Raw genomic sequence first — 25,829 nt, 5'->3', positions numbered from 1 at the left:
TATTATGGATATAAAAATCATTCCATAACTTGTTTAATATATGATCAATATATTTTCCCTCAAAGGATCACTGCACTAAAACCTAAAGCTTTCATTTATTTTTACTAAATAGTTAATCATCTCCTGCTTGGTGTTTTCTGCCCTCCTTATGCACACCATGGCACATGCACCTCTCTAACAGGCACACAAAATAGATAGATGAATAATGTAATGAAACTTGTTCTTTTTTCAAGGCAGGGATTTTCTCCATTTTAAAACTAAAGTCCAGAGAAAAAAATATTTTGAAAACTCTGTTATACGCAGCTCTGGAAGAGAGAATTCTTAAATGAATTCTTATCAACAGATTGAATGTCTCTCCCTCAGCAGTGCAGACTGAGCAATTTTAGGACTCCAGTAATTTTATAGAGATGACTTTGAATGAATCAGTTCCATTGTCACTTTTATTATTTATATATTCACAGTAGTGACAAATTTCACTTTGTTCCCACTCTCCACTCCTCTTCTAAAGGAATAAAACTTATGACATACAGCAGGGAGACTCAAGACTTATCATGGGTCCCTTTTCTTTTAAGGTATTACTCAACTAAGCCAGAGAACCAAAATGGATAATGTAGTATATGTAAATATACATGAACCTTGTTCTTTCAAGTGCTTTCTCTAGGAGATTTAAGTTTGTTTATTCTTTAGGTCATATAGTAGATCAAAAAGAACACTCACATGAAACACATATCAATAATGTTGACTACAGTACTACACAAAAAGTCAGAGCTTTTTCAAACATCCTTGCTGTTATTTGTCTTTCTTTACCCCAGCCCTCAGTATTGTATTCCCTCTTCATTCACAGTTAGAGTTCTCCCAAGACATTATTTGATAAGTTAATTACAAAATAGTATAAATGGAGTTATGCCACACGAGGTGACAAGGCTCCTCACAAGAGCCACAGAGTAACACAAACTCTAGAGTCAGGCTTGGGAAACTTCCCTTCCGGTTGTTGGCTACTAGGGCCCAAAGAGACTCCCCACACAAAATAGGTGTTTTTTACTGTCCTTGCTTGCTTCTCAGAACTTGAAGGTAAGAACCTATTGGTGAAAACACCATATGCTTCAGACACAGGATTTGGGAAAATTGAGTTAGAAATGGCCTGAAACTCTGTTTCATGAAGACTAGCTTTAATAGTATCTGATGGTGCTATTCAAACTGCTAAAAGTGAAAAACAATCAATAGACTTACTTAGCTGTGAAGCCTACAAACCAGAGCAGAACACCATGACAAGATATACAGAAGGCTGCAGTAGTGGTCACTATTATCTTGGGGGTAACCAAGCTAATTGGACTTAAGGTCCACTTAGTAGGAGGAAATTTATGCCTGGTATTGGATGTCTAATTAACTTCCTGTGTTTTCTCAGGACATGGAACCTAGAGAAGTAACTACTGCCATTTTCTTAAGTAAGAATAATTTCTAACTGTGTTCTAAACACTTAAATCCACAGAAAAGTGTCACTCAATCTGTGTAACATTAGGGATATATGTGCATTTACATCAGCACATATGTATTTGCATTCCATAACACTTAACGAAAAAAAGAGGGCATGGATTTGAATGAGAACAAGGAGAGATATTTGGGAGGGCTTAGTAAAAGGTAAGGGGGAGAAGATCTAATCAGTTCTAATATTATATTAAATATGGAAAAGGAATTTCTCATATACTTATTACTATGAAGACAAATTACAAAGGCAATTATTGTGATTCCACAGCACCATTGGAGAAAATCCTTTAATTCAGATTGACTAAGTACATTCAAGCAAAAGGACCAGAGAATGCTCCTTGATTCAAAAATTTTATGTTACCCAACTTCAGCATTACTCTTAAAAGAACATCATCATCAGGGTTCAGGCATTATGCTGGTATACTCCTCCCTGTCACCTGTCAGGATGCACTCAGGCAGTACCCTGGGTAGCCTAAGCTCCTATGGCTGCTATGTCACTATGTAGTCAGTACACTCTACTCACTTCTGCTATCTTTTTCTGCTGTCTCTCTGAGGAGGCAGACAAATCTTGGTCTCTCTGTCTCTTTTCTCTCTCTCTTCTCTCTCCTTTCTCTCTGTCTTCCCCCACTCCTTTCCTTTCCCCAATAAAACTTCTTTCCCATGTAAGCTCTGCCTGATGGCATGTTTGTGCCCAGCCATGATTTACTGTGGTCCTACCACATGCTGTATTCCTAACAGATATAAATGCTTATGTTTTATGGGAATTAGAGTATGACAATGTACTTAATGAAATTGGATACATATATTTTACTTTAAGGTTATAAGATAAACAAAAATATCATGCAGCAGGAATTTAGCACTTCTGATGAGGTAATCTATAGCAAAGGAGCTTCTCAATAAGATACACTGTAAAAAGCTAACTACTTCCCCGTCTCCAATCTGCTTTCTATCCTTTATACTATTCTTCTTCCTCTATCTCTGTAACAACCCCTCCTTAGAATTTCTAATTAGGTTTTGTTAATTTTTCTAAATTTCTGATGTTTTTGTATGTTTGTAGAAAGAAAAGGAAAAGAAGAATACACTTCAAGACATCTTCTGAGGATGACTTTCAAACCGGCTTCTCCGCTAGAGGGTTCATTTCCTTTCCAGGTGCAGTATCATTGTGATCATGGATGCATGTATTATTGGATTTGCATTTCTATACTGTCACCTGAGGCCATTTTGATGTTCTCACAGGACAGGTCAGTTGGCTTTGGTTTTGTGAGCTAAAATGTTGCTATAAATTGTGTCAGACTTTGAATGTCACATATGGTAAAGCAGCAGAATTTTCTTTCATATTGCTTTGTCTTTTGTTCTAGAAAGCCAAATTTTTCCTCTCTGCCTTGATTTATCTGATTCTATAGGACAAGACAGTATGCGATTTTTATTTTTCATTTTCTCTATCTTATCCAGACCTACCTACATCTGTTATCTTTCCATAAATTCAACTAATTATTTTCTGTTTTAATCACATTAAGAACAAACAATACTTTGTTAGAAAATAACTTTTTGAATTAAAATTCAAATAAGTAAAATGACAAACTCAAGCCTGCTTCATAATAAGTCTTTGAATTACCTACAGATGACCACTGTATTACCTGACCCTATATATATAAGAATAATGAACACTGTGAGTTACAGATGCAATTTTTTTCAGGACACAGATTTGGTGAGAACTTTATTGATTATCCACCAACTATCAATCAAATGTGAATAGCAATTATCTTATGATTTTCCTTCAGGTTCAATTTTACATTGTTCCCAAGAAAAATGATATTATTACTATAAACATAGACATCACTCATATAACCCAAATCAAAATAAATTCTTTTCTCTTTTCTTAACTGCAATTTGGAGAAATTGATTATAAACTGGATCTTGTTTAACAGAATGTATTGTTATGAAGGAGAAACTCTCTAAATCAAGGCCAAAACATAATCATGAAAAATTATTCCTTTGTATTATTTGTTTAAATTGCAGGAATCAATCTACAAATGAAGTTTTCCTTTATGTACTGTAATTTGGTCATAATAGACTCATATTATAATTTAATGTCTTGAGCCATTACATCATAACATTAAATCAGATGGAAGCATGGGCAGTTTTATATAATATGCAAATGAAAAGGAATGAAAATGGCAATGTAAATCTTCCTGGATACCATCTGGCTTAGATTTCTTCATGTTTTTCCCCAAACAGTGGGAAGAATAAACAGTACTATTCCTAATTGGATATGCTTTGGAGATAGATACAGCAAATGAAAAGTGTTTCTATATAAGCAGAAAGATGATCATTTTCTTCATTTATTTCCATTATATAAGCTCAATTTGTTTTGTGGGAATCTAAATTTCCCAAACTTCAGAGCGAAGTGGATACAAGCAAACATCTAGTTTAGTTGTTCTGATATAAGTGGGTATATTTAAGGGCTAGACAGATTTCCTGGCTCATCTATAGAGAGTTGACATATTTTCAGTGCCATCTCCAACAACCAGTATGGGTAAGCAATGTGTAAAACTGGAGACATATTTATGTAGTCTGGTTCTGCCATTTTCTCCTCTCTTCTCCTCTCCTCTCTTCTCCTCTCCTGTCCTCTCCTCTCCTCTGCTCTCCTCCCCTCCCTTCCCCTCCCTTTCCCCCTTCTTTCCTCACCTTCCTATCCTCCTGACTTCTTCAAACCACAAAGCTATAATAAACAATAAAACATGTGTTATATTCTTTGATATATTATTTCCGTAAAATCCCTTCAAAGAGTTGTCAGTTAGCTCATTTCTTCTTGTTTTGTACTGTGTTAAAATATTCACAAAAGATCTGCTACTTCAGCAATTTTTAAATGCACATTTTGATTGCATAATGTACTTTCCTGTTTTTTTAACAAGGATCATCAATATCTATGTCTAGAAATTTCCATCATCTCACACTGAAAGTCAGATAACCAATAAATAAGAAATTCCCATTTCCTGCTCCACATACCTCTGGAAATCAACCTTTCATTTTCTAGCAATATGAATTTGACTATGCTATGGCCTGTCACAAATGAAACCACACAAAATTTATGCTTGTTTTTGACTTGTTGTACAAAGCATAAAAACTCTCTCAGATTGCCTCATTTTGTTTAGCGTATTGAATCTTGTTCAATTCTTGATCAATACAGTGTTCTTACCATTTAAGAAATTAATTTCTATCATTTATTCAACTTAAATGGATTACTGCTAAATGGCTGAAAAAATTCAGAAAGAGCATTTTAAGTGAACAAGATAGATACAGCCTGGAGACGGGTAGGTGTGAAATTCGTATTTCATACAGATGAAAATCAACTGAAAAGAAAAAGAAATAGAAAACATCAAAGGATATATGTAGAGAGGGGTGGGAGACAAGGAGATAGATTAAAGAGAAAAACTAAGAGCTAAAATATCCTCAGATTATGGAGAAGTATCTAAATGAGATTATTAATGGATATGAATGTGCCTTCTTGGAAGTGTTTCCTTCAGTGACAGCTGAACGTTCTAGATTATATCAAGAGGAATATGGATGCAAGACATCCTGGGCTTTTTCATATTATAGAGTGGCAAACAAACAAGTGACTGAAAATATAGTAAACTGTTAAAGTTTCAAGCTGGAACATATAGTAAAAGCTAACCAGAATATCTTGCTTGGTTTTAGTTATAAGGCATATAGGATGTATCTTTATCTGGATAACTAAAGGATGTTGCACTTATTTTTATTATATTTTCCTCCTTCCTAGCTATGTCTAACCTGCCCTATTCTGCCAATTCCCACAACTATCAGTTTCTCGTTAGGGACATTTTTGTCTTATCAACTATTGATTCGCTTTACTCTGCAGCAGGAAATCCCATTTGCCAATAACAGTTCATCTGAAAGAACACATTCATGAATTCAGTAAATAAGTATATTCCTCTACTAGAGATATACATTGCAAGAATATACAAGTTTTGTTTGAGTTATGGAAGGCAAATACATTTATGTCTGCCTAATCAATTCGAATAACACATCCCCTAACCCCAAACAGAACATAGGTTCTTTCCCAATGCTAGGTAAAGTGCTATATGTACTGATTTTCATTTTTCAAGTACAATATATAAGTGTTTTTCCATCTCTTATGAATCTATTGTAAAACTAACAATAAGATCTATGGAGTAAATAACTAAGAGAATGTGTTGTCAAGTATTTCATAAATAAACAAGTCTCATTTAATCTACGTTTGGGACCTTATATTGAATCTAGTATTGAAATGTTGAAGTGGGAACAAAGTATTGGGATGAAAAATGGTTGACACACAGAAGCCAATAAAATTTTGCATTCTGCAGAGAACTATTATTTCAGCAAGTTGTAGAGAATGGTATATATTTAAAAGAGATTAGAGGTGAAAAGACATTAGACAGGAAAAACTGAAGTCTTTAGAGAATTGCAAAGACAATATTTGTAATGATTCAGGATATTGTAGGTTGTAATTGTAATTCTGAAAAGTCAACATGCTAACAGACCCCTCGAGGACAATCACAAATGCAGAAGCAAATGGCAGCAATTTATTGCCTCTTCCACCTGTATTAATAAGTTGTCCAGTAAGGAATGTTTTATGTGTTTCACATTCTTTCACAAACAGGAATAATGATTTCTTTTATCTCTATGGGAAACACCTAATTTATGCACAGACCCTTGTTTGAGAACGTTTTCTTTAAAATTTGATATAGTTTAACATGAAAAAAGTCAATTTTCTGACATTTCATTTTAAAGTCATTTAGAAAACCACATGAATTGCAAATGGACCTCAAGTGGAATGAGAATCACATGCTGACAAACTAAATTATTTTGAATGTGATTAATATTTAACTAATAGCTAAAATGTCTTATTACCAGAATTTACAAAGGTAGAAAAAATATTAAGATGGGAATTTTAAAATACATTACTGGTTAGCCTTTCCCAATTCAATAGTAAATGGGAGTTCTAACATTCATTGTATAATGGAATATCATTTTTTGTTCTGGGACATCTGCTTTCAATGACAGCTCACATTCTAAAATTCTTCCAGGAAAAAGGAAAGATGAGATTGTGACAGGAAATGACCTGAGATTTTCTGTACTCCATTTTATTTTGACCTTTCAAATACTGGTTTGGAGAAATCTATATGAGTCCAGGCAAGGTTCAGAGAAAGTGAGTGTTTTGAGTCCACTAATTTTCTCCAGTGCTTCCTCTTGGCATTTATTTAATACAATTTTATTTTATTCAATTTTTAAATACAAATTTTCTTTTACATGCAATCTATTTTGATATTATTCTTTGGCCTCCCATTGTTCCTTTCAGGTCCTCTCCACCTCCCCTCTAAACACTTCAGTTTCCTTTTCTGTGTCTTAAACAAGCAAACAAACAAAACAAAACATTTAAAAAGTAAAAAAAATGCAGTAAGGCAAAGCAGAACAATACAAAGGTTTTTATTAAGATTTCTATAGGACATTGATGTGATTTTTCTCAGTTGCTCAGACTGTGAAACCAATAATCTACTTAGGCCAAAGCAGGTTTCAAGGAATCTTTTGTGTCTAGTTGAAAGTCAAGGAAGACAAGTAAGTTTACTTCCCCAAGGAGGCCACTGTGCAAAGAAAAATATCTGTTTTTGCACTTTCAGTATGATGTGTTTATTCTAAAAAATAGGGTATTAAGGTTTGTTCTCATCTGCAGAGTTTAAAGTGTTTTTGGAGTCAATAATGACACTTAAGAACTAAAATCTAAAACTAAGATTAACAATTTCTTCCTAACTATATAAAGTCTCAGCACTCATAGAAGCCAATACCTCCAGCAGTTATATTTATTTGTATATTTTATGTACTTTCTCATGTAAATCAAATGAGAATTATCCCTCAAGGGGCCTAAATTACAATGAACTTTATAAAAATTTATCAATAAATAAGTACATAAAATTTTGTTTTAACTATACATATAAAAATAAGCATAAATGTAATGACATGGTAAATATGCTTACTATATGTCAGATACTGTTTTATGAACTTTACATATATGACTTTATATCAGTTTCATAAACTAATTGAAGTATAGATGTGGTTAATTTTTATTTATAGTGATGTAATCCAAAAGCAGTAAGAAATGAGTCCATGTAAATATCAATCTTTATGACTAAATATCTCAGCCTATGTGATAGTCCCTTTATTTCACATGTCTCTTCCATTACATAGGGTCTATTCCGTATCACTGGGTATTTGTGTATATCTACCTGTAATACATATTGTTGGTTACATGTTCCCTGACATTTGATAATTATATAAAATCTACAAAAACAAGAATAGAATAAAAAAGAAATGAGTTCATGACCAGCAGGAAGCAGAATCATGATTTAAATCCACACAGACAAGCTTTAAAGCTCGTACTATGGAATACTGTTTTCTCTCACTTTTCTAAAAAAAAAGTAAAAAACAACAAAACAGTTTTTACTACACCTATAGGAATTAGGAAAGAGACAGATGACTTTCAGCTGAGAGAATTCATGTTGATGTTGATATGACTTTTCTTGACAAGCAGGTAACATTTGGGTAAGCTGAGATGAAGAAAAGGAATATTGGAATAATAAACTGATAGCAATCATGAAGTCAGAGCAGCTATGTTTGTCTTCACTGGATCTGAATAAGTCTGGAACTGTCAACAGTCAATCATCTGTCCTCACTCCTCCTTGCTAAACTATTGGCTATTGACAGATTCCTAAGGTGGGGTGAGTCATCGTCTTCAGCTGTGTATCCACTGGTGAGCACACTGATTTCTAATCATTAATTCCAAGCTCATGGTCACATAGGTGGTCCTCCTTATTTAAACTCAGTGTGTCCAAACAAACAAAACAACCCTTTTCAGTTTCCTACATGAATGTGGTAAAGGGATTTCTAGGAAATGGTGTGTATTGTGTGTGGGGGAGGGTTGGTAATCATGAGATAGAGATAAGAGAGGGTTGAGACTGAGTGTAATCAAAATACACAACATACAAGCATAAAATGGTCAAAGCATAAATTTGATTCTGAAAAAAATAGCTGTAATCTTGCTTGCTGTTCATTTTGTTGGAATTGTAGTTATATGGAAAGACAAAATACGGAATAAGGTTAAAAATTCAGCTTCACGATCAATCCTTGAGATCAAAGTGAAGGAATGTACAAGACATTCTTTATGCTTTGCGAAGTCCTAAAAGATGTTTGTCACATGTTCCTTTAATTCACTAATACTTATTTATCAAGCACACATCACATACAATGCAATATCCTGACAATAGGGCTATAATGTAAATGAATTCAGTGTAATCTCAAGTTGCATGAATTCTATATTCCAGTTGCCATTTAAGTTATGTTTTAGGAAATTTAAACTGCATGTTGGATTGGAACAATTGATTGACTACTTACCATCTAAATTATGTTTTAGAATGTTTTTATTTAAATGTTGGATTGGAACAATTAGTTGACAGAAATGGGTAGAAGAAGATACAAGGAAATAGTAACACCAATTACAGTAGTAGTAAGCAAAGGGTACTACATAAATAATTATGTAGGCAAAATAGAGAGTTCATAAAAGTAAACTGAAGTTGATATTAAGATGTATAAATAAATACATGATCTGAAATCTCCCTGAAGAGAGGCTATAGTGTTGAATAGCAGGATAGGAGGTAAAAGGCATGGCCTCGCTGCATCATATTGAGTTTGCATTTTGTGTGAGATATAGGAGTTAAGAAAGTCCCACATTCAATAAGACATGTTGGATGATAATTGCAAAGAGAAAAAAATACTTGAATCATTGTTTTAATGGAGATTGGTAGACTATTTGGAGAGACTCATAATAGACAACTGACATTTAGGAAGTATTGACTATTGACTGGTGATAAATGAGATGAAGGAAGATAGAAGGGAATACTTGAAATAGATGCTAAGAAAATTTTGCATAAATAATGTGTAATTGAGCAAGTATATTACGCTGTGTGAGGCCAGTAAGTCAAAAGGAGGGAAAATTTTCAGTAGTTAAGCATAACAAAATAAGCACAACATCCTAACACAAGGAGGCATTAACAGGGACATCTAAGGCAGGAAAATCTCTGTGAGTTTGAGGCCAGCTTGGTCTACAGAGCAAGTTCCAGGACAGGTCCAAAGCTACAGAGAAATCCTGACTCCAAAAACAAAAACAGAAAAAAAAAAACAAAACAAAATGGATGTCTAAGGAGCAAAATATTTCTATGAACTGACACATTCCAATGAGGTGAGTGTTCTAAAGTTTTCTGAGCCAGTCCAGAATAATATTCAGGATAGCAGGATTTTCAGGTCAGAAGGTCAAACAGAATTTCAAATATTTTTTCTTCCATTTATAGTTACCAATTGCCCAAACTGCCAAATCTTTAGGTTTCCATGAAATAAGAGAATGATGACATTGTTTCATGAAATAAATACATATAGCACATTGCCTGGCCATAGTAGACATTCCAGCTACATTAGTTTTCATTACTTATTCTAATAGCTGGGTAAAATGTACTGTTTTGAAGCCTAGAAACACATTACTCTGTTAGCTTTTGATTTTACATAAATTTCCTCCTAACCTGGAAGAGTGAAACACAAATTAGTTAATTTCTAATGTAACCATAGATAAATTACAACGTGCTTCAATTTTATTCTCTTAATTAAAATTGGAAATAATCATACTATAGCGAATCAAATTAGAAAATGAAGGTAAAATTACTTGGGTGATTATAAAAAGTGAAAAGTGTAGTTATTATTAGTTAATGTAATTTTGATTCATTGGTTGTAAAGAGTGAAATATTAGATTTATAGCTTCAGTTTGACTTTTACCTAATGGTAATTAATAATATTAGCAAGGACCTTTCAGTTGAAGAAAGCTTTTACAAAGTGCTTTGATATTTATTACTTTCTAAATTTATCACAGAATCTCTGTGAAGAATAAAAGACAATGGTTGTCAGAGGCTATCAAATTTGACTATTCAGCACACACAGTGTCTTCTTGCTGATAGAGGCTTTTATTTTTATCTGTAGATGTAAAATTACAGAATGCAACAGTTGAAATTTAAAAAATATTAAATGCAGTGCTTCCTGTGTACCATTTCATGTTATTTCCTAATGAAATAGCAATATTCATACTAGGTGATTTTGAAGATTTCAATGCTTTTAACCAACATGTTTCCATATGAACAAAATCATTGTAACACAGCCAGAGTAGTCCAACCTTTACAATGATGTCTTGAAATTGAAATCACATTAAACTGAGGTAGCTGTTTCACAAATCATTGTCAATTCAAAATTATTTTCCATATTTAGCTTTCCTTTTTGACATCAGATAGAATGCCAGCCCTGGATATCTGTTCTAATTAACTCCTTTTTCTAAACTTTATATTTTCTTTTGGTAATTCTTTTTGAAATCTCCCTGAGATTCATAGAAGTTTCAGCCTCTCCTCAAGAAAGTATAGTAGCTATAGATTCCTGTACAAAATTTGCACATGGTTGAATCTATTAACATTCCATCCTGGATGGCAAAGCAAAGTGGGGCCCCACCATTCCCAAAGGAGGACAGTTAATGGTTGCTCTGGGAGGAAGAGTCATTTTCGTCAAAGGTGTAGCCACTGGTAAATTGTCCATGCAAAAAAACTCAATTAAACACAGTAGATAACACACAATATGAAAGAAAACAATACATAACAAAACAAATACCAACAAGAAAGCCCCAAACCAAAACAACAACAGTAGGAAGGAAACTTGTTGGAAGAAGAAAGGGTTAAGTCAGATTGGGCAAAGGATGAGAAAGGAAAATGAGTCGTGAAATGGTCATTTCCCTTTAGAAATTCAGGATTTAAACAACACAATAAAGGATAGTAAAAGAATAAGCTTATGTCTCTTGGTTCTGTTCTCGATTAGTGTAGCCAGGATCTAGCCATGGATCTAGTGAGGGCAGATGACATTTTCAGATGACAAAGTGAGACCAAAGGGAGAAATGAAAGTGTATAGTTTTATATGACAAAAGAGGCTAATGTTGCAATTGAAAGACTTTTTTCCATAAAAATATATAATTAAAACATAATTATATACAATTAAAATTAAAAATGCATATCTATCTTTATTTCCAAAGCCAATTCTTTATTTTATCATGAACTTACCTGGTCTTCCCAGTCTCATTTCTTGTAGCAGCAACTTTATCTATCCATAGAGGAACTACTTCAGGATCTCAAACTAAGCCACTACTATACATTTTTCAAAATTAGGACAAGATATTGTTATGTAAACTAGGCTGCCCTCAAGCCTGTCATCTTTCTGCCTCGTTCTCACAAATGATGGGGTTCTGGGTAAGATAAGCAGCACCAGCAGCAGCCTTCTTCTGCCATAGTTCTGAACATGATTCTTTCTAAATAGCATTTCCCATCCTTTGTTTGGAGAGTAGATTCATGGTCAGGATATGATGTGCTCCTCCTAAATTGAATTTCTTCAAGGTCTAACTTAAGTAAGGTTCAGCTTCTTAAAAGTCTCCCCCAATGTATAAAGAAGGTTAAAAGATGTTTTCAAATATTTTCTGGACTTCAGATAGACCTATATTTACCTGTCTAGTTTTCTACTTTTGACAAGGCTGCTATGTGCTAGGTGTGCTCTCCGGAACTGAATTCCACCTCTATCCTAAGAATGTTGTTATCACTTTACCGAAAGTACCTGATGGGCGTTTAGTAAAGAATTTCCAAGTTAATTCAAGTTTAAATTTAATATAAATATAAAGTTTAAATATAAGACTATAACTTGCATGTATATGTGACTTTAATAATATTTTCACATTTAGTACAGGAAGACGTCAGCACAACACACAGGGAAATAGGATAATTGCATTCATACTCTCAGGAAATACTTAAAATAGGCAGGTTAAAAAATACAAACAAAATGAAATCAATAGGGAATAGTACACTGAAGATTTCCTTAGAATTAGAGATACACATATTACTTTTAAATATCCCAAGAAATGTAATATTTCAATTTTTAAAGCACTAATTATACTCCATTGATCTCATTTTCCTTCTTCCTTGGAATTAACACATGCATCAAGACTTTATGTAAGATATGCTGACGACTGCTTTTTCAATTTCAATAATGTGTCAGATATCAACCTATCTTAATTTATAGGGATATACAGATGGACAGTTCAAAGTTTACCAAACTTGTCTTTGCGGTAATGTTTTATTCAGCATAAGAGAACTTTTCATAATGTGGAGATGTTGAAAGACGATATAGGCCAATTAAATACGATAACTAATGTGCACACACACACACACAGAAAGAGGACAGACTTAGTTCACAGATGAAAGACTTGCAAATAGTACACAACATACACTTATAATTCTAACATTCATGAAGTCTGAAGCAGGGGAATTACTAATTGAAAACCAACCAGAGTATAGTATAAACCACTTGCTTGCAAACATTACAACCTTAGTTCAGAGCATCATAACCTACGAAAAGGCTTGGTGTACATCCAAGATGCTTCTTGGAAATGGTGGTGGGGGTAGAAACAGGATACTCTCCAGATGCCCCCATGGCAGCTAGGGCCAGCAGCAGCAAAGAGATCCTGCCTCAAAAAAGATGGATAGGCATGGGCCAGTTCCCAGGGTCCTCTTGTGATCTCTACACGTGTGCCTGTATTTACCCCTGCCCCAAATAATGAACTGGCTACCAAGTAAAGACCCTATTTAGGAGCAACAGCACTTAAAAACAACAACTACTACTACTTAACAGTCATTACTGTAAGACTTTAAAGAAATAACTCCTTATTTTAAAATGCTCACTTTCTGAACATTTTATATAGTCAGTGTCAAAGCCTAAAGATGCAGAAAGGTTCATCCTTGAGCTTTATGTGAGAAACATATTTCAGTTTGGTTAAGACAGTGAGAGAAAAGCATGTGCACAGATTTGAGAAGCACAAACATATATGTATTTTAAGTAATACAAAAAAGCTAAGACTTTCTCAAAGTAATTTCCAATTGTTTTTGAAAGATGAAAAATAAGAACACAAATTTGCTTATTCATACTTACAAAGAAATATAGCCAATTTTCAATTTAATTATTCAGAATTTCATAATTTTCAAGATTTTAACCTACATATGAATATTGTATATATAAATGTAAATGATATACGAGATCATGAATATCTTTGACTTCAACCTGACTTACACTGTTTTGAAAGGAAGCTTATTAAATGTCTGACAATAAAGTATTTAGGTAATTTTATTAGTCTTTATTTTCAGCATAATTTGCCTTAAAAAAGCAATATAATCAAAGTTGTGCTATATATCAATCATGGTTTCAGGAAAAATGTGAACCATTTACTAATTAATATTCTATTATGGCTTATAACCACTTGCAAGGTGAAACAAAATTTATTTATGAGCTAGCATAAGTCAAACAAATTATAATACTATAATTACTATTTAAGCATTCCATTAAGATTTAGAAAAAATAAAATCTGAATTTGCATGATTTTGCGTCCTGTCACAAACTGAGAAGGATCTCTGTAGAGACAAAATCAGACACCATTCCAAAAAAATTACCTCCAAAAGATCAAACAAAACTAGTATCATTATGGATAGGCAAGTGGGTTCAGAGAAGGAAGATAAAAAAATGACAAATTCATGATGTAATAAATCACTGTTGTTACCTACTGTTTTCACCAGAGCAACAAACTGTTACATTAAAATAAAACATAGGTGGAGGAGAACAATATGAAAAGAATTTCTTTGGTCTAAAAAATTGTTCAAATTGCCATATTAAAGTATTTTCTAGATACTAGTGATGTTCTTTTATATATACATATAGAAACAAAAACAACATTCACAAAAGAAAGGATATATGATAATGCTGCATAATAGTTCAGGAAAATTCCACCAGTTATTAAGAATAAACATTTGAAAATTCCTTAAGCTACAGAACATGAGTCTTGTCAAGATCCCATTTAAACAGTATTACTGAAGGCTTCTGTTATTGTTGTTCATGCACACAGAATTAATAATTTTTGTTCCTAGGGAAAACAATTGTCTGAAAATTGTACAACCACTAACTATAACAAATTCAGTAATCTCATTTTTATTTTCTCAGATCATGTTTAGAAGAAAACTGCAAAATGTCAGATTAACATTTCAAAATGTATTTGAAAGTAATGAAGGGAAACTGATTTAGTTAGCAATGCTACATAAAACAGAAAATTCCTACAGATGCTTTCCCTGTGAGACATTTAGGCGAGTGTTTTTCTGGTCAAGTATATATGTATTTTTAGAAGCGGGTGGTATTAAATGGAATCACAAATGGGTTTTCTTACTGCCTCTTCCCTTTTTCCTTCTTGTCTAAATGCTGAACTGTATCAGGTTTAATAAAATAACTTTGTTTTCTCCCCCAGTTTGTCAATATCAAGTACAGGTGCTTAGAAAGTTTTAGTTGGACTCACGAGAGTGCTGAAGCAGAAACACTCAACTTACTTGCCATTGCTTCATTAGTTCTCTGACTCCCTTGGAGTCTTCCAGGAGTTTCTCCTTCCGGGAAGCATCCTGGAGGACATTGGCAGTTGTTTCAGCTTCTGTAATCCAGGAAAGAAACTTCTCTAGGTCCAGAGGGAACTGTTGCAGTAACCTATGAGTTTCTTCCAAAGCAGCCTCTCGTTCACTGACTCTGTAAAACACAAACAGGCAGAGGGGATTCACAATTATCAGGATGGTACTTGCAATGAACTCAGTAAAATCAGCAAAGATGGTGTGCCACTAAAGAGCTCCATTTAGCCTACAACCAGAGTACCAAGGTCTTTGTTTCATATTCATTTCTATTTAATCTAAAGGTTTCTTCTTGGAGGAAGACATGCAAGTGGAATTATTAAAAATAAACAGAAATGGGCTGGGGATGCAGATCACTGGTAGAGTGTTCACTTACTGAATTCAACGTCCTAGGTTTAATACTTGGGCACTCCCTCAAAAATGAATAATGATTAAAGATTTATATTGACATGGACACACACACACAAATACACCTCAAATATATATATATATATATATATATATATATATATATATAGAGAGAGAGAGAGAGAGAGACTTACAAATTTTTTCATGGACAGTCCAAATTCTTTCAACTTTGAGTTTGTGCTGGGCAATACAAAGTTTATTTTGAGGTACCACAGAATTTAAACTTAAATTTAATATGCAAAACTTTAAATTCTCTTGTCATGCCTATCTTTGATATCAAACTAAGGCAAGAAACAAGGATTATATGAATAAAATAGCAAGTAAGGAAAGTACAAATGAGGAGTTGGGAGGTGAATACTAAAGGTGAAAGTGGAGGGATAGATTGTAAGGTGCAGAGAAAAAAGGGTTTTATTTAATTATTTCTTTTTTGGGAAAAAGGGTTTTAAAAAGGCATTTCACAGAAACAATTGTTCAGACTATCATCTTGCCAGATACTAGCTTATTAAATGTATTTTGTTAAGTTCATACTACATTACCTGGTGGTTGTAGACTGAAGATAGCATCAAAAAGAAAAACGTTGCATCAAATTGGAAAGGTAGAAATTTACAAATCAGACAAATAGTGATTCAAATCCCCATATCCTTTACCAGTCGTGTGATATGATTTTCTCCCAACCTCTCTGACTTTTCATTTCCTCTTCTTCACTAGCTACAGCTATGATGAGCACCAAACTTCAAATATTATGACTACTTATTGTTGTTAGTAAAAACGTTAGTTTTCTGCCTACACCCCATTTTCTAATTTCCAAGTTTAAAAAAACTGGAAAAAACAAAAATCCCTCATGAGAAATTTTTAAAATCATACTTTCTAATTATATATATATATGTACTGTATATATATACATAAATGTATATTGCATATAATGTGGATATACATACAAATGCCCTGAGCAAAGATCTGTATAATAATAGCTCAGGAGAGAAAATTGCCTTAAGCAATAACAGTCCCATCTAAAAAAATTTCAGGTAAATTTTGTCTGCAATGAGGAAATTAGTACTCTATTTAAATGCCTTATTTGCCTTCTACAACTACACAAACATTTTGTGGGACTAAACATAAGCTAAAAATGGATTCAAAAAAATTGAACACTTGAATATGATACACACGGCTTGTTAAGATGTGATTGTCAATAATTATGCAAAACTGCAATTTATTTTAGCAGCGACTTTATCACAGGATGTGCAAAGCAGGCAATAAACAACTCCTGCCTAGCTGGCAGCAGCAAAGCCCCCAGCAGAGCTGTTTATTCATCATGGGTGAGGTTTTCGCTGAGCACACAGTCTTTCACACTGTAGTCTCAGAGCTCATACTGGATAAAAATCCTCTGTCTGCATTAACTGGTAGAGGAGAGAGTAGGTTTATGAGGATACCACTATTGGAAAAACATGAACATTGCACTGAGCTATTTATAAACTCCTAAATAAACGTTAATACTGTACAAGTAAAAGGTAGCACGGGGTTCATTCTGGTTGGGCAAGTTAGCTCAATCCGGAACAGCTGCTGCTTTCCCTAGTTTGTAGGCGAAATGTCAATCCAAACAAAAATATCCAAATTGTTGTCTGTTTCTTAGAATTTCGAAATTCAGTGCCATTACCACAGTTCTAGGAATGAGACCATGAAAGTTGGGCATGTAATATAGACAGGAAGTTCTTGAGGAAGTGCTGGAAATCTCCTGTACTGTCTTGCAATGGAGTCAGTTTCCACTAGGTTATTCTGCCACCAGCCTAACACACTCATGATGGAAAGATATTGGCCCATTCTAGACGACAAACGCTAGCTAAGACAGCGACTTATTTTTGAATATAGTCCAATTTCAGACAAAATAAAAGGACAATATGAAAGTCTCCCATGACAGAATGAAGTTGAAGAGATTAGGCAGTCTGCATTTTATTCTCAGTGTCGTCTCTCCATGCATCCATCTTAGCTCCTCTACTCCTAAACTAGAAACACCGCTCACCTTCTGTTTACATAGCAAGTAACTAGTGAATAACCTGCAAAGCGGTATGCAGGAAGTCAGATGAAAGGGCTCTATCCAGACAACGTGATTTTTCAGCCAAATCCTACCAGCAGTTTTTTTGCTTTGTAAATTAGGCCCGTAGGGAAGCTGAGGAACATTTTCAGGACAGTAAGGCACCATTTTCTTCAAGGAGACCCTCGTAGTCTGAAATATTGACAACATCAGGTGGAATATTTTATTATTCGGGAAATACTCTAAAAAGAATTCAATGGAAGCAACAGCAAAAGAAAAAAACATCTCTTCAAATGGGCTATTTCCCAGAGCTGTTGGATCACAGATCAACTGTTGTTTTCTGCTTGGGGCATGGAAGTAAATGACTACAAACTCACTCCTGGGTTCAAGGCATGTACATCATTCCAAAGTTTTAATTGTATCAGAAATAAGTCAAGGGTATGTAATTTCCATATTTGTGCATTCAAGTTAGGTCAAAATGTGTCCCCTATTTTTCGTTTTCCTCAACTATATGGCTTTGGATGGCTTATGCGATAAATAAAAATATAAAACTAATTAGAATCATAAAGAAATAAAAGATTGGCTGAGGAAAAATAATACTGCAAACATGAATTATTTAAAGTTTCTCTACTTAGGACATGCAACCCTATGGACCCTGAAGACAATTTCACTGGATTTTGAATTTAATAATAAGTATATAAGAAAAAATGTAAAGTCTTTCAAACTGTAATCTACTATATTAAACTCTAATCTACTATAAGTGTTTTCTATATAACGAAGCTTAATTCTCACTATTCCGAGTTTATAACGCATGCAAATGCCAAGAAATTGATGGAATAAAGAATTTGTGATTTCTAAAGTTTTACTTTCTAGTGCTAAGACCTCCTCCTTTCTTAGGACTTAAATAAGGGTGGTGTGGAACAGTGCTTTCAAAATATGGTTCATGGACCAAGAGCAGCGTCTGAGAACTTATTAGAAATGCAAATTCTCAGGCCTCAGGCTAGATCTCCTGAAAGAAGTACTCCGTGGGTGGAGTCCAACCAGCTATGTCTCGGCAAGCCTTCAGGGCATTTCAAACACATGCTAAAGTTTGACAATCACTTCTGCTGGGGACAAAACTTTGAGAAGTACTGTGTAAGTAGATGCCGGGTTATTCTGCTCAGATCCCTGATTGAGATTGCTGGATTTCTTGCCCAAGTGCTGGCCTAGGGTTCTCATTTGTCAGCATTATTTGAGAATAGGACACAGTTAAAAGAGCTCCTGCTCCAAAGTTACTCCCTTCATCCCCAAAGCAGGCAGAAGCCATTGTGTGAGCAAAACAAGAACAAGAACAATACACCATGCAAGTTAATGGGAGATAAAAACAGGCAAAAATATACCTTGCAGGTAAGAGTTCTGAGTGCAGTTAAGACAATTAAGACTAAGTTCCTCTTTGTCCTGTTTGTTTGACCCATATGTACCAGATATGCTTGATCACACGTGGGCAGGAGGTATGTGGGCAGGAAATATGTCAGGATGTACAGTTGCCCTGGATTGGATGTAGGTGGAACATGTACAGGCAGAAGTATGCCAGAAGATATGCTTGCCCCTGATTGGACCTCAATGGAAATATGGACCTCATGTGGATTTTCCTTTTTAAGACCCTGCAAAACTTGACTCATAGATATAACCTAGGAACCCAGCAATGGACCCAGCCAGAGTCCATCATCCTGGCCAGCATTTAATTAAAACTTGCTTCAAATTTGGTTAAAAATTGTTGAACGTCTTTTCTCTCAAATATCTCAAGATTAACACCATGTAGTGGCTTACATTTGATATCTGGTATGTCTGGCTCTAGTGCATCAACTCAGGACAATCCTAAGGGAAACCCTGGTTCCTCATTTGGGGTGGGGTGAGGTGTAGACAACTCTTAGTAGTCAAACTCATGCAGCCTGGCTTCTAGTTCTGCCTTATGCTACTTACTTTCTTTCTATCACAAGTGTCAAGCCACAGCACTATTCTCAGTAAAATTCTGGACAGTAATTGCTTTCTTAGAATTTGCTTTCTGGAAAACTGAATGTATGGGAGAAACTAAACACCTTCTCACACACATTGTGAACTCCAAAAGAGGCTATGGGGCTCTGAAATATCATCTAGTAAAAGGAGTATTTGAAGGAAAATTCTGGAACTATGCAACATAATGCAAAATTAGATCAGTACAAAAAGGTGCTTATGCACTTACAATGCTAAGAAAAGGTGACAAATCACAGAAGGCATGTCCCCTGTAGTCATTAAAATATATTTATCAATACAATAAGTAACCCTTCTGTCATCATATACATACACATAACATACATCCACATACATACACAGACATACATCCACATTGCTATATGTGAATAAATTTCTAAGTGTCCACAAAATCTATGAAGCTGAAACCATAATTTTAATGTGGAATAATCTTAATATATAAAAACAAAGGACAAAGGGAAAGGAAATTCTTTATTTTCCAAGGTAAGGGTCAAGAATTATTTAATATGTATTGGAAATATGGGTGGAAAATTTTTCTTGATGAATTATATTTATAGATTAAAAGTATGTGTAATTGAATGAAATAAATGAAAAGGATGAGGGTGTGCAACTATTCTGTCATAGATAGGAGAGATACTTATGTGGCTACAATCCTGCCTGGGGAGCTACTGACAGTTAAGGGATACTGAGGGAGGAAATGTTGATTTCTTCAATGCTGTGGACACTGAGAATTTAATCACATTCTAGTAAATAAACCCCTCTCCATGTTCATACAAGCAACCAGTGGGTCAAAGGAAGACAAACGAGTTTGGAAGAAGAAAGGACTGCATAAGCAGGGATAAGAGAGGGTAATGGGTTGAGTATTATCACAAAAATATATGGTAATTTAAAGTTCTTCTTTCTCCTTGTTGTATATGAACAAGACAAGGGTTCAATCTATCGTCCTTAATGCCCTGGAATTAACAGCATTGCTCAAACTCAGAATAATCCTCCTGCCACAGCCTCCTCAGTCTTAGGGAGAGCCACCATACATATATTAAGCTGAAGTTAAAATTTTCTGTAAATATATTTACTATTACTATCCTAACTAGTAAGTTATATTTCAGTGTCGAAAACACATTTTTATTGAATTTTCAAGAGTTTTCTCTTGCTCTCATTAAAAACAAACAAACAAACAAACATATTTTTTGAGACAGGGTCTTACTGAGTGTTCCTAGTTGGCTTGGAAGTCTTCAGGGAAACCATGCTGGCCTTGAACTCAAAGAGATCCACCTGCCCTTCCTCTTGAAGAGCTTTTTTGTTAAGTTCTACTTCCCCCACCCCCTTTTTTCTTTCTTTTCTCATTGAGGTAGAATCTCACAGCCCAGGCTGGCTTTAAAACCACTATATAGCAGAGACTACACGTGAAATCCAATCTTCCTGCATTTCCTTCCAAATCTTGGGATTTCAAATGTAAACCACCATTCCAGCTTTTGCCTCTCTTTTCCTTTGCTTAATTTTAGTTGATAGTTTCCCCTACCAGTTATTGTGACGGATAATCTTTAAATCTGAACACCTCATTTTTATTTCCACATGTGAATTAATATCTTATTGCCAAATTGATACACGAATCTGTGACATGACTATTATGTGCCAGGATCTATGTTTAATAATTATGACACAGGATTTACTATGCTTTAGACTTTATCACTTTACATACTCAGTTCCAGTAGAGGAGCCAAATAGGTAGGGATGTAATTATACATACAACGTACTAGGGCTATAAACATTCTATGGATTTTGTCAAAGGCTTTTTCAGCATCTAGTGAGATGATCATGCGGTTTTTATTTTTCAGATTGTTTATATGGTGGATTACATTGATGGATTTTCGTATGTTGGACCATCCCTGCATCCCTAGGATGAAGACTACTTGATCATGGTGTATGACTTTTACGATGTGTTCTTGGATTCGATTTGCCAGTATTTTATTGAGTATTTTTGCATCAATGTTCATGAAGGAGATTGGTCTGTAATTCCCTATCTTGATTGCGTCTTTGTGTGGTTTGGGTACTAATGTAATTGTAGCCTCGTAAAAAGAATTTGGCAGTGAACCTTCTGATTCTATTGTGTGGAACAATTTGAAGAGTATTGGTATTAGCTCTTCCTTGAATTTTTCGTAGAATTCCACACTGAAACCATCTGGTCCTGAACTTTTTTTGATTGAAAGTATTTTTATGGCTGCTTCTATTTCTTTAGGGGATATAGATCTGTTTAAATTGTTTATCTCTTCTTGATTTAATTTTGGTAAGTAATATCTATTCAGAAAATCATCCATTTCCTTTAGATTTAGTGGAGTACAGATTTTCAAAATATGACCTGACGATTGTATTTCCCGAGTATCTGTTGCATGTCCCCTTTTTCATTTCTGATTTTGTTAATTAGCGTGTTCTCTCTCTGTCTTTTGGTTAGGTTTGAGAAAGGTGTGTCTATCTTGTTGATTTTCTCAAAGAAAATTTTCTTTGATTCTTTGTATTGTTTCCTTAGTTTCTACCTTATTGATTTCAGCTCTCAATTTGATTATTTCCTGGCATCTACTCCTCCTGAATGAGTTTGCTTCCTTTTGTTCTAGAGCTTTCAGGTGTTCTGTTAATTCTCTAGTGTGACAATTCTCCAGTTTCTTCATGTGGGCACTTAGTGCTATGAATTTTCCTCTTAGAACTGCTTTCAAAGTATCCCAAAGGTTTGGTTATGTTGTGCCTTTGATTTCATTGAATTCTAGAAAGTCTTTTATTTCTTTATTTCTTCATTTACCCAGGGGTGATGCAATTGAGCATTGTTCAATTTCCATGAGTTTGTGAGGTTTCTGCAATTTGTGTTGACGCTGAATTCTAATTTTAGGCCATGGTGGTCCGAAAGGATACAGGGGGTTATTCCAATTTTTTTGTATCTGTTGAGGTTTGCTTTACTGCCAACTATGTGGTCAATTTTAGATAAGGTTCTGTGTGGTGCTGAGAAGAAGTTACATTCTTTTTTGTTTGGGTGGAATGCTCTATAGATGCCTGTTAAACCCAATTGGGTGATAACTTCTGTTAGTTCCATTGTTTCTTTGTTAAGTACACCCCTTCAGGATAAAGATCTGGGAGAGATCAGGGATAGCAGGAACAAATATAAATATAATACAAGCTATATACAGCAAAGCCACAGCCAGCATCAAACTAAATGGAGAGAAACTAAAGACAATTCCTCTAAAATCAGGCACAAGACAAAGATGTCCACTCTCTCCATATCTCTTTAATATTGTGCTTGAAGTTCTAGCTGGAGCAATAAGACAACAAAATTAGATCAAGGGGATACAAATTGGAAAGGAAGAAGCCAAACTTTCACTATTTGCAGACGATATGATAGCGTATGTAAGCGACCCAAAGAGTTCTAGCAGGAAACTCCTACAGCTGATAAATACCTTCAGCAAGTTGACAGGGTACAAAATTAACTCAAATATAAGTAGCACTACTATATATATATATATATATATATATATATATATATATATATAGACAATAAAGGGAATGAGAAAGAAATCAGAGAAACATCACCCTTTACAATAGCTACTAACACCATAAAATATCTTGAAGTAATTCTAATCAAACAGGTGAAAGACCTGTATAACAAGAACTTTGAGTCTTTAAAGAAAGAAATTAAAGAAGATACCAGAAAATGGAAAGATCTGCCATGCTCTTGGATAGGTAGGATCAACGTAGTAAAAATGGCAATCTTACCAAAAGCAATCTACAGATTCAATGCAATCCCTATCAAAATAACAGCACAATTTTTCACCAAACTTGAAAGGACAATCCTCAACTTTATATGAAAAAACAAAAGACACAGGATAGCCAAGGAAACCCTGTACAATAAAGGAACTTCCAGAGGCATCACCATTCCTGACTTCAAGCTTTATTATAGAGCTATAGTCCTGAAAACAGCTGGTATTGGCACAAAAACAGGTAGACCAATGGAATCTAATCGAAGACCCTGATATCAACCGACACACCTGATCTTTCACAAAGAAGCTAAAACTGTACAATGGAAAAAAGAAAGCATCTTAAACAAATGGTGCTGGAGTAACTGGATGCTGGCATGTAAAAGAAAACAGAGAGATCCATATCTATCACCATGCCCAAAACTTAAGTCCAAATGGATCAAAGACCTCAACATCAATCCAGCCACACTGAATCTCTTAGAGGAGAAAGTGGAAAGTACCCTTGAACGAATTGGCACAAGACCACTTCCTGAACATAACACCAGTATCACAGACAGTGAGACCGACAATTAATAAATGGGACCACCTGAAACTGAGGAGTTTCTGCAGGGCAAAGGACATAGTCTACAAGACAAAATGACAGCCCACAGAATGGGAAAAGATATTCAAAAACCCCACATCTGACAGAGAGCAGATCTCCACAATTTACAAAGAACTCAAGAAGCAGGTCTCCAGAACAACAAAGAATCCAATTAAAAATGGGGTATAGAACTAAATAGAGAATTCTCAATAGAGGAGTCCAAAATGGCCAAGAGACACCTGAGAAAGTGCTCAACATCCTTAGCCATTAGGGAAATGCATATCAAATCAACTCTGAGATACCATCTCACTCCCTTCAGAACAGTTAAAATAAAAAACACTAATGACAGTTTATGTTGGAGAGGATGTGGACAAAGGGGTACACTCCTCTACTGCTGGTGGGAATGCCAACTTGTGCAGCCACTTTGCAGATCAGTATGGAGATTCCTCAGGAAAATGGAAATCAGTCTACCACAAGATCCAGCAATTCCACTCTTAGACATATACCCAAAAGATGTACCCTCATACAATAAGGACATCTGCTCAACTATGCTCATAGCAGTATTATTTGTAATAGCTAGAACCTGGAAACAACCTAGATGCCACTCAACTGAAGAGTGGATAGAGAAAATCTGGTACATTTACACAATGGAGTACTACTCAGCAGAAAAAAATGGCATCTTGAAATTTGCAGGCAAATGGAAGAAACCATCCTGAGTGAGGTAACCCAGTCACAAAATGTATGTTATGTACACACTCATACAAGGATTTTAGACAGGGAGCAGGGCACTGCCAGCCCACAGTCCCACTGCCAGAGAGTCTGGGATTCAGGGAGGATCCTAAGAGAGATATGCATTTTAACCCAGAGAAGGGTTATGGGATGAGATCTCCTAATTGGAATAGGAGGGAAGGGGAGGGCAGAAGAAGATGGAAGAAAGAGAGGGAGAAAAGAGGAGGGGAGAGGAGGACATGGGAGAGCAGGAAGGTTGAGCCAGGGTAAGAATAGAGGAGAAAAGGATGGGAGATAGCATAAATGAGGGAGCCATTATATGTCAGAGGAGAGATTTGGCACTTTTGAGATCTTCACAGATCTACAAGAATGGCACCAACTGGCATTAAGGCTACCTTAAATGCCCTCCCATGATAATGAGAAAGATGACTACCTTATATGCCATCCTAGAACTCTTACCCAGTGGCTGATGGAGGCAGAGGCAGACACCCATAGCTGTGAACCAAATTGATCTCCTGAAACCCAGTTGCAAAGAGGAATGATGACCAAAGAAATCAAGAACAGGCTGGCAAAACCCACAGAAGCAACTGATATAAATAAGGGGGAACACATGGACTCCAGACTGATGACTGAGGGGCCAGCATTAGACTGATCCAGACATCCCTCCCACCGAACCTGAGTGACAGAGAGGAGGCCTTGGCAATCTGTGCTACCTTGGACAGTGGAGTAGTATTTATTCCTGGCATACAGATGGACTCTGGGAACCCATACCACATGTAGGGATGCTCTCTCAGCCTGGACACATGGGAAGAACCTAGGCCCTTCCCGGGATGATGTGACAGACTCTGAAAATTCCTCATGGAAGCCCTTGCCCTCCCTGGGGAGCAGAGGGGGGATATAGTGGGGGTGAGGGGTTGGGAGGATTGGGGGGTGGGAGAGGAGGGGAGGGAGAGGGAACTGAGAGTGACACGTGTAAAAAGTTAAATTTTCAATGCAGATTTGCTGGCTTGTTCTCAGACTAACATATGAGTTAACGAGGTTTCATTCCTTCTCTCCTGAGCTCTGCTACTAAATTACTCAGACTCTCCATAGTTAATTGGAAACCACGACCTAAATGTTCCCAAAGTATTGCTGATTAGTTCTCAGAAAACTCATTCCAACCTTTTATCACACCAGACAAGGCAGGATGATTTTATAACATGTGCAGTAGCAACATATTTGCACCACAAATAGATAAGTCCTCC

At 35.3% G+C, this 25,829-nt stretch overlaps 1 protein-coding gene across 8 annotated transcripts in view; it reads right to left on the bottom strand.

Annotated features, from left to right (window-relative positions):
• Positions 1–25,829, bottom strand: part of Dmd (dystrophin) — a 2,157,616-nt gene that overhangs the window by 482,771 nt on the left and 1,649,016 nt on the right. For all 8 annotated transcript variants that reach the window (XM_040744180.1, XM_021232987.2, XM_040744181.1 and 5 more), the window contains one exon: positions 15,024–15,213. In XM_040744180.1, the coding sequence (XP_040600114.1) occupies positions 15,024–15,213 (190 nt within the window). The remainder of the gene's footprint in view (positions 1–15,023; positions 15,214–25,829) is intronic.

This window comes from Mesocricetus auratus, unplaced genomic scaffold, assembly GCF_017639785.1.
Source record: "Mesocricetus auratus isolate SY011 unplaced genomic scaffold, BCM_Maur_2.0 Super-Scaffold_100003, whole genome shotgun sequence".
Taxonomy (NCBI): domain Eukaryota; kingdom Metazoa; phylum Chordata; class Mammalia; order Rodentia; family Cricetidae; genus Mesocricetus; species Mesocricetus auratus.
The sequence above is the reverse complement of the archived record's forward strand: the minus strand, read 5'-3'. Positions and strand labels throughout refer to the sequence as shown.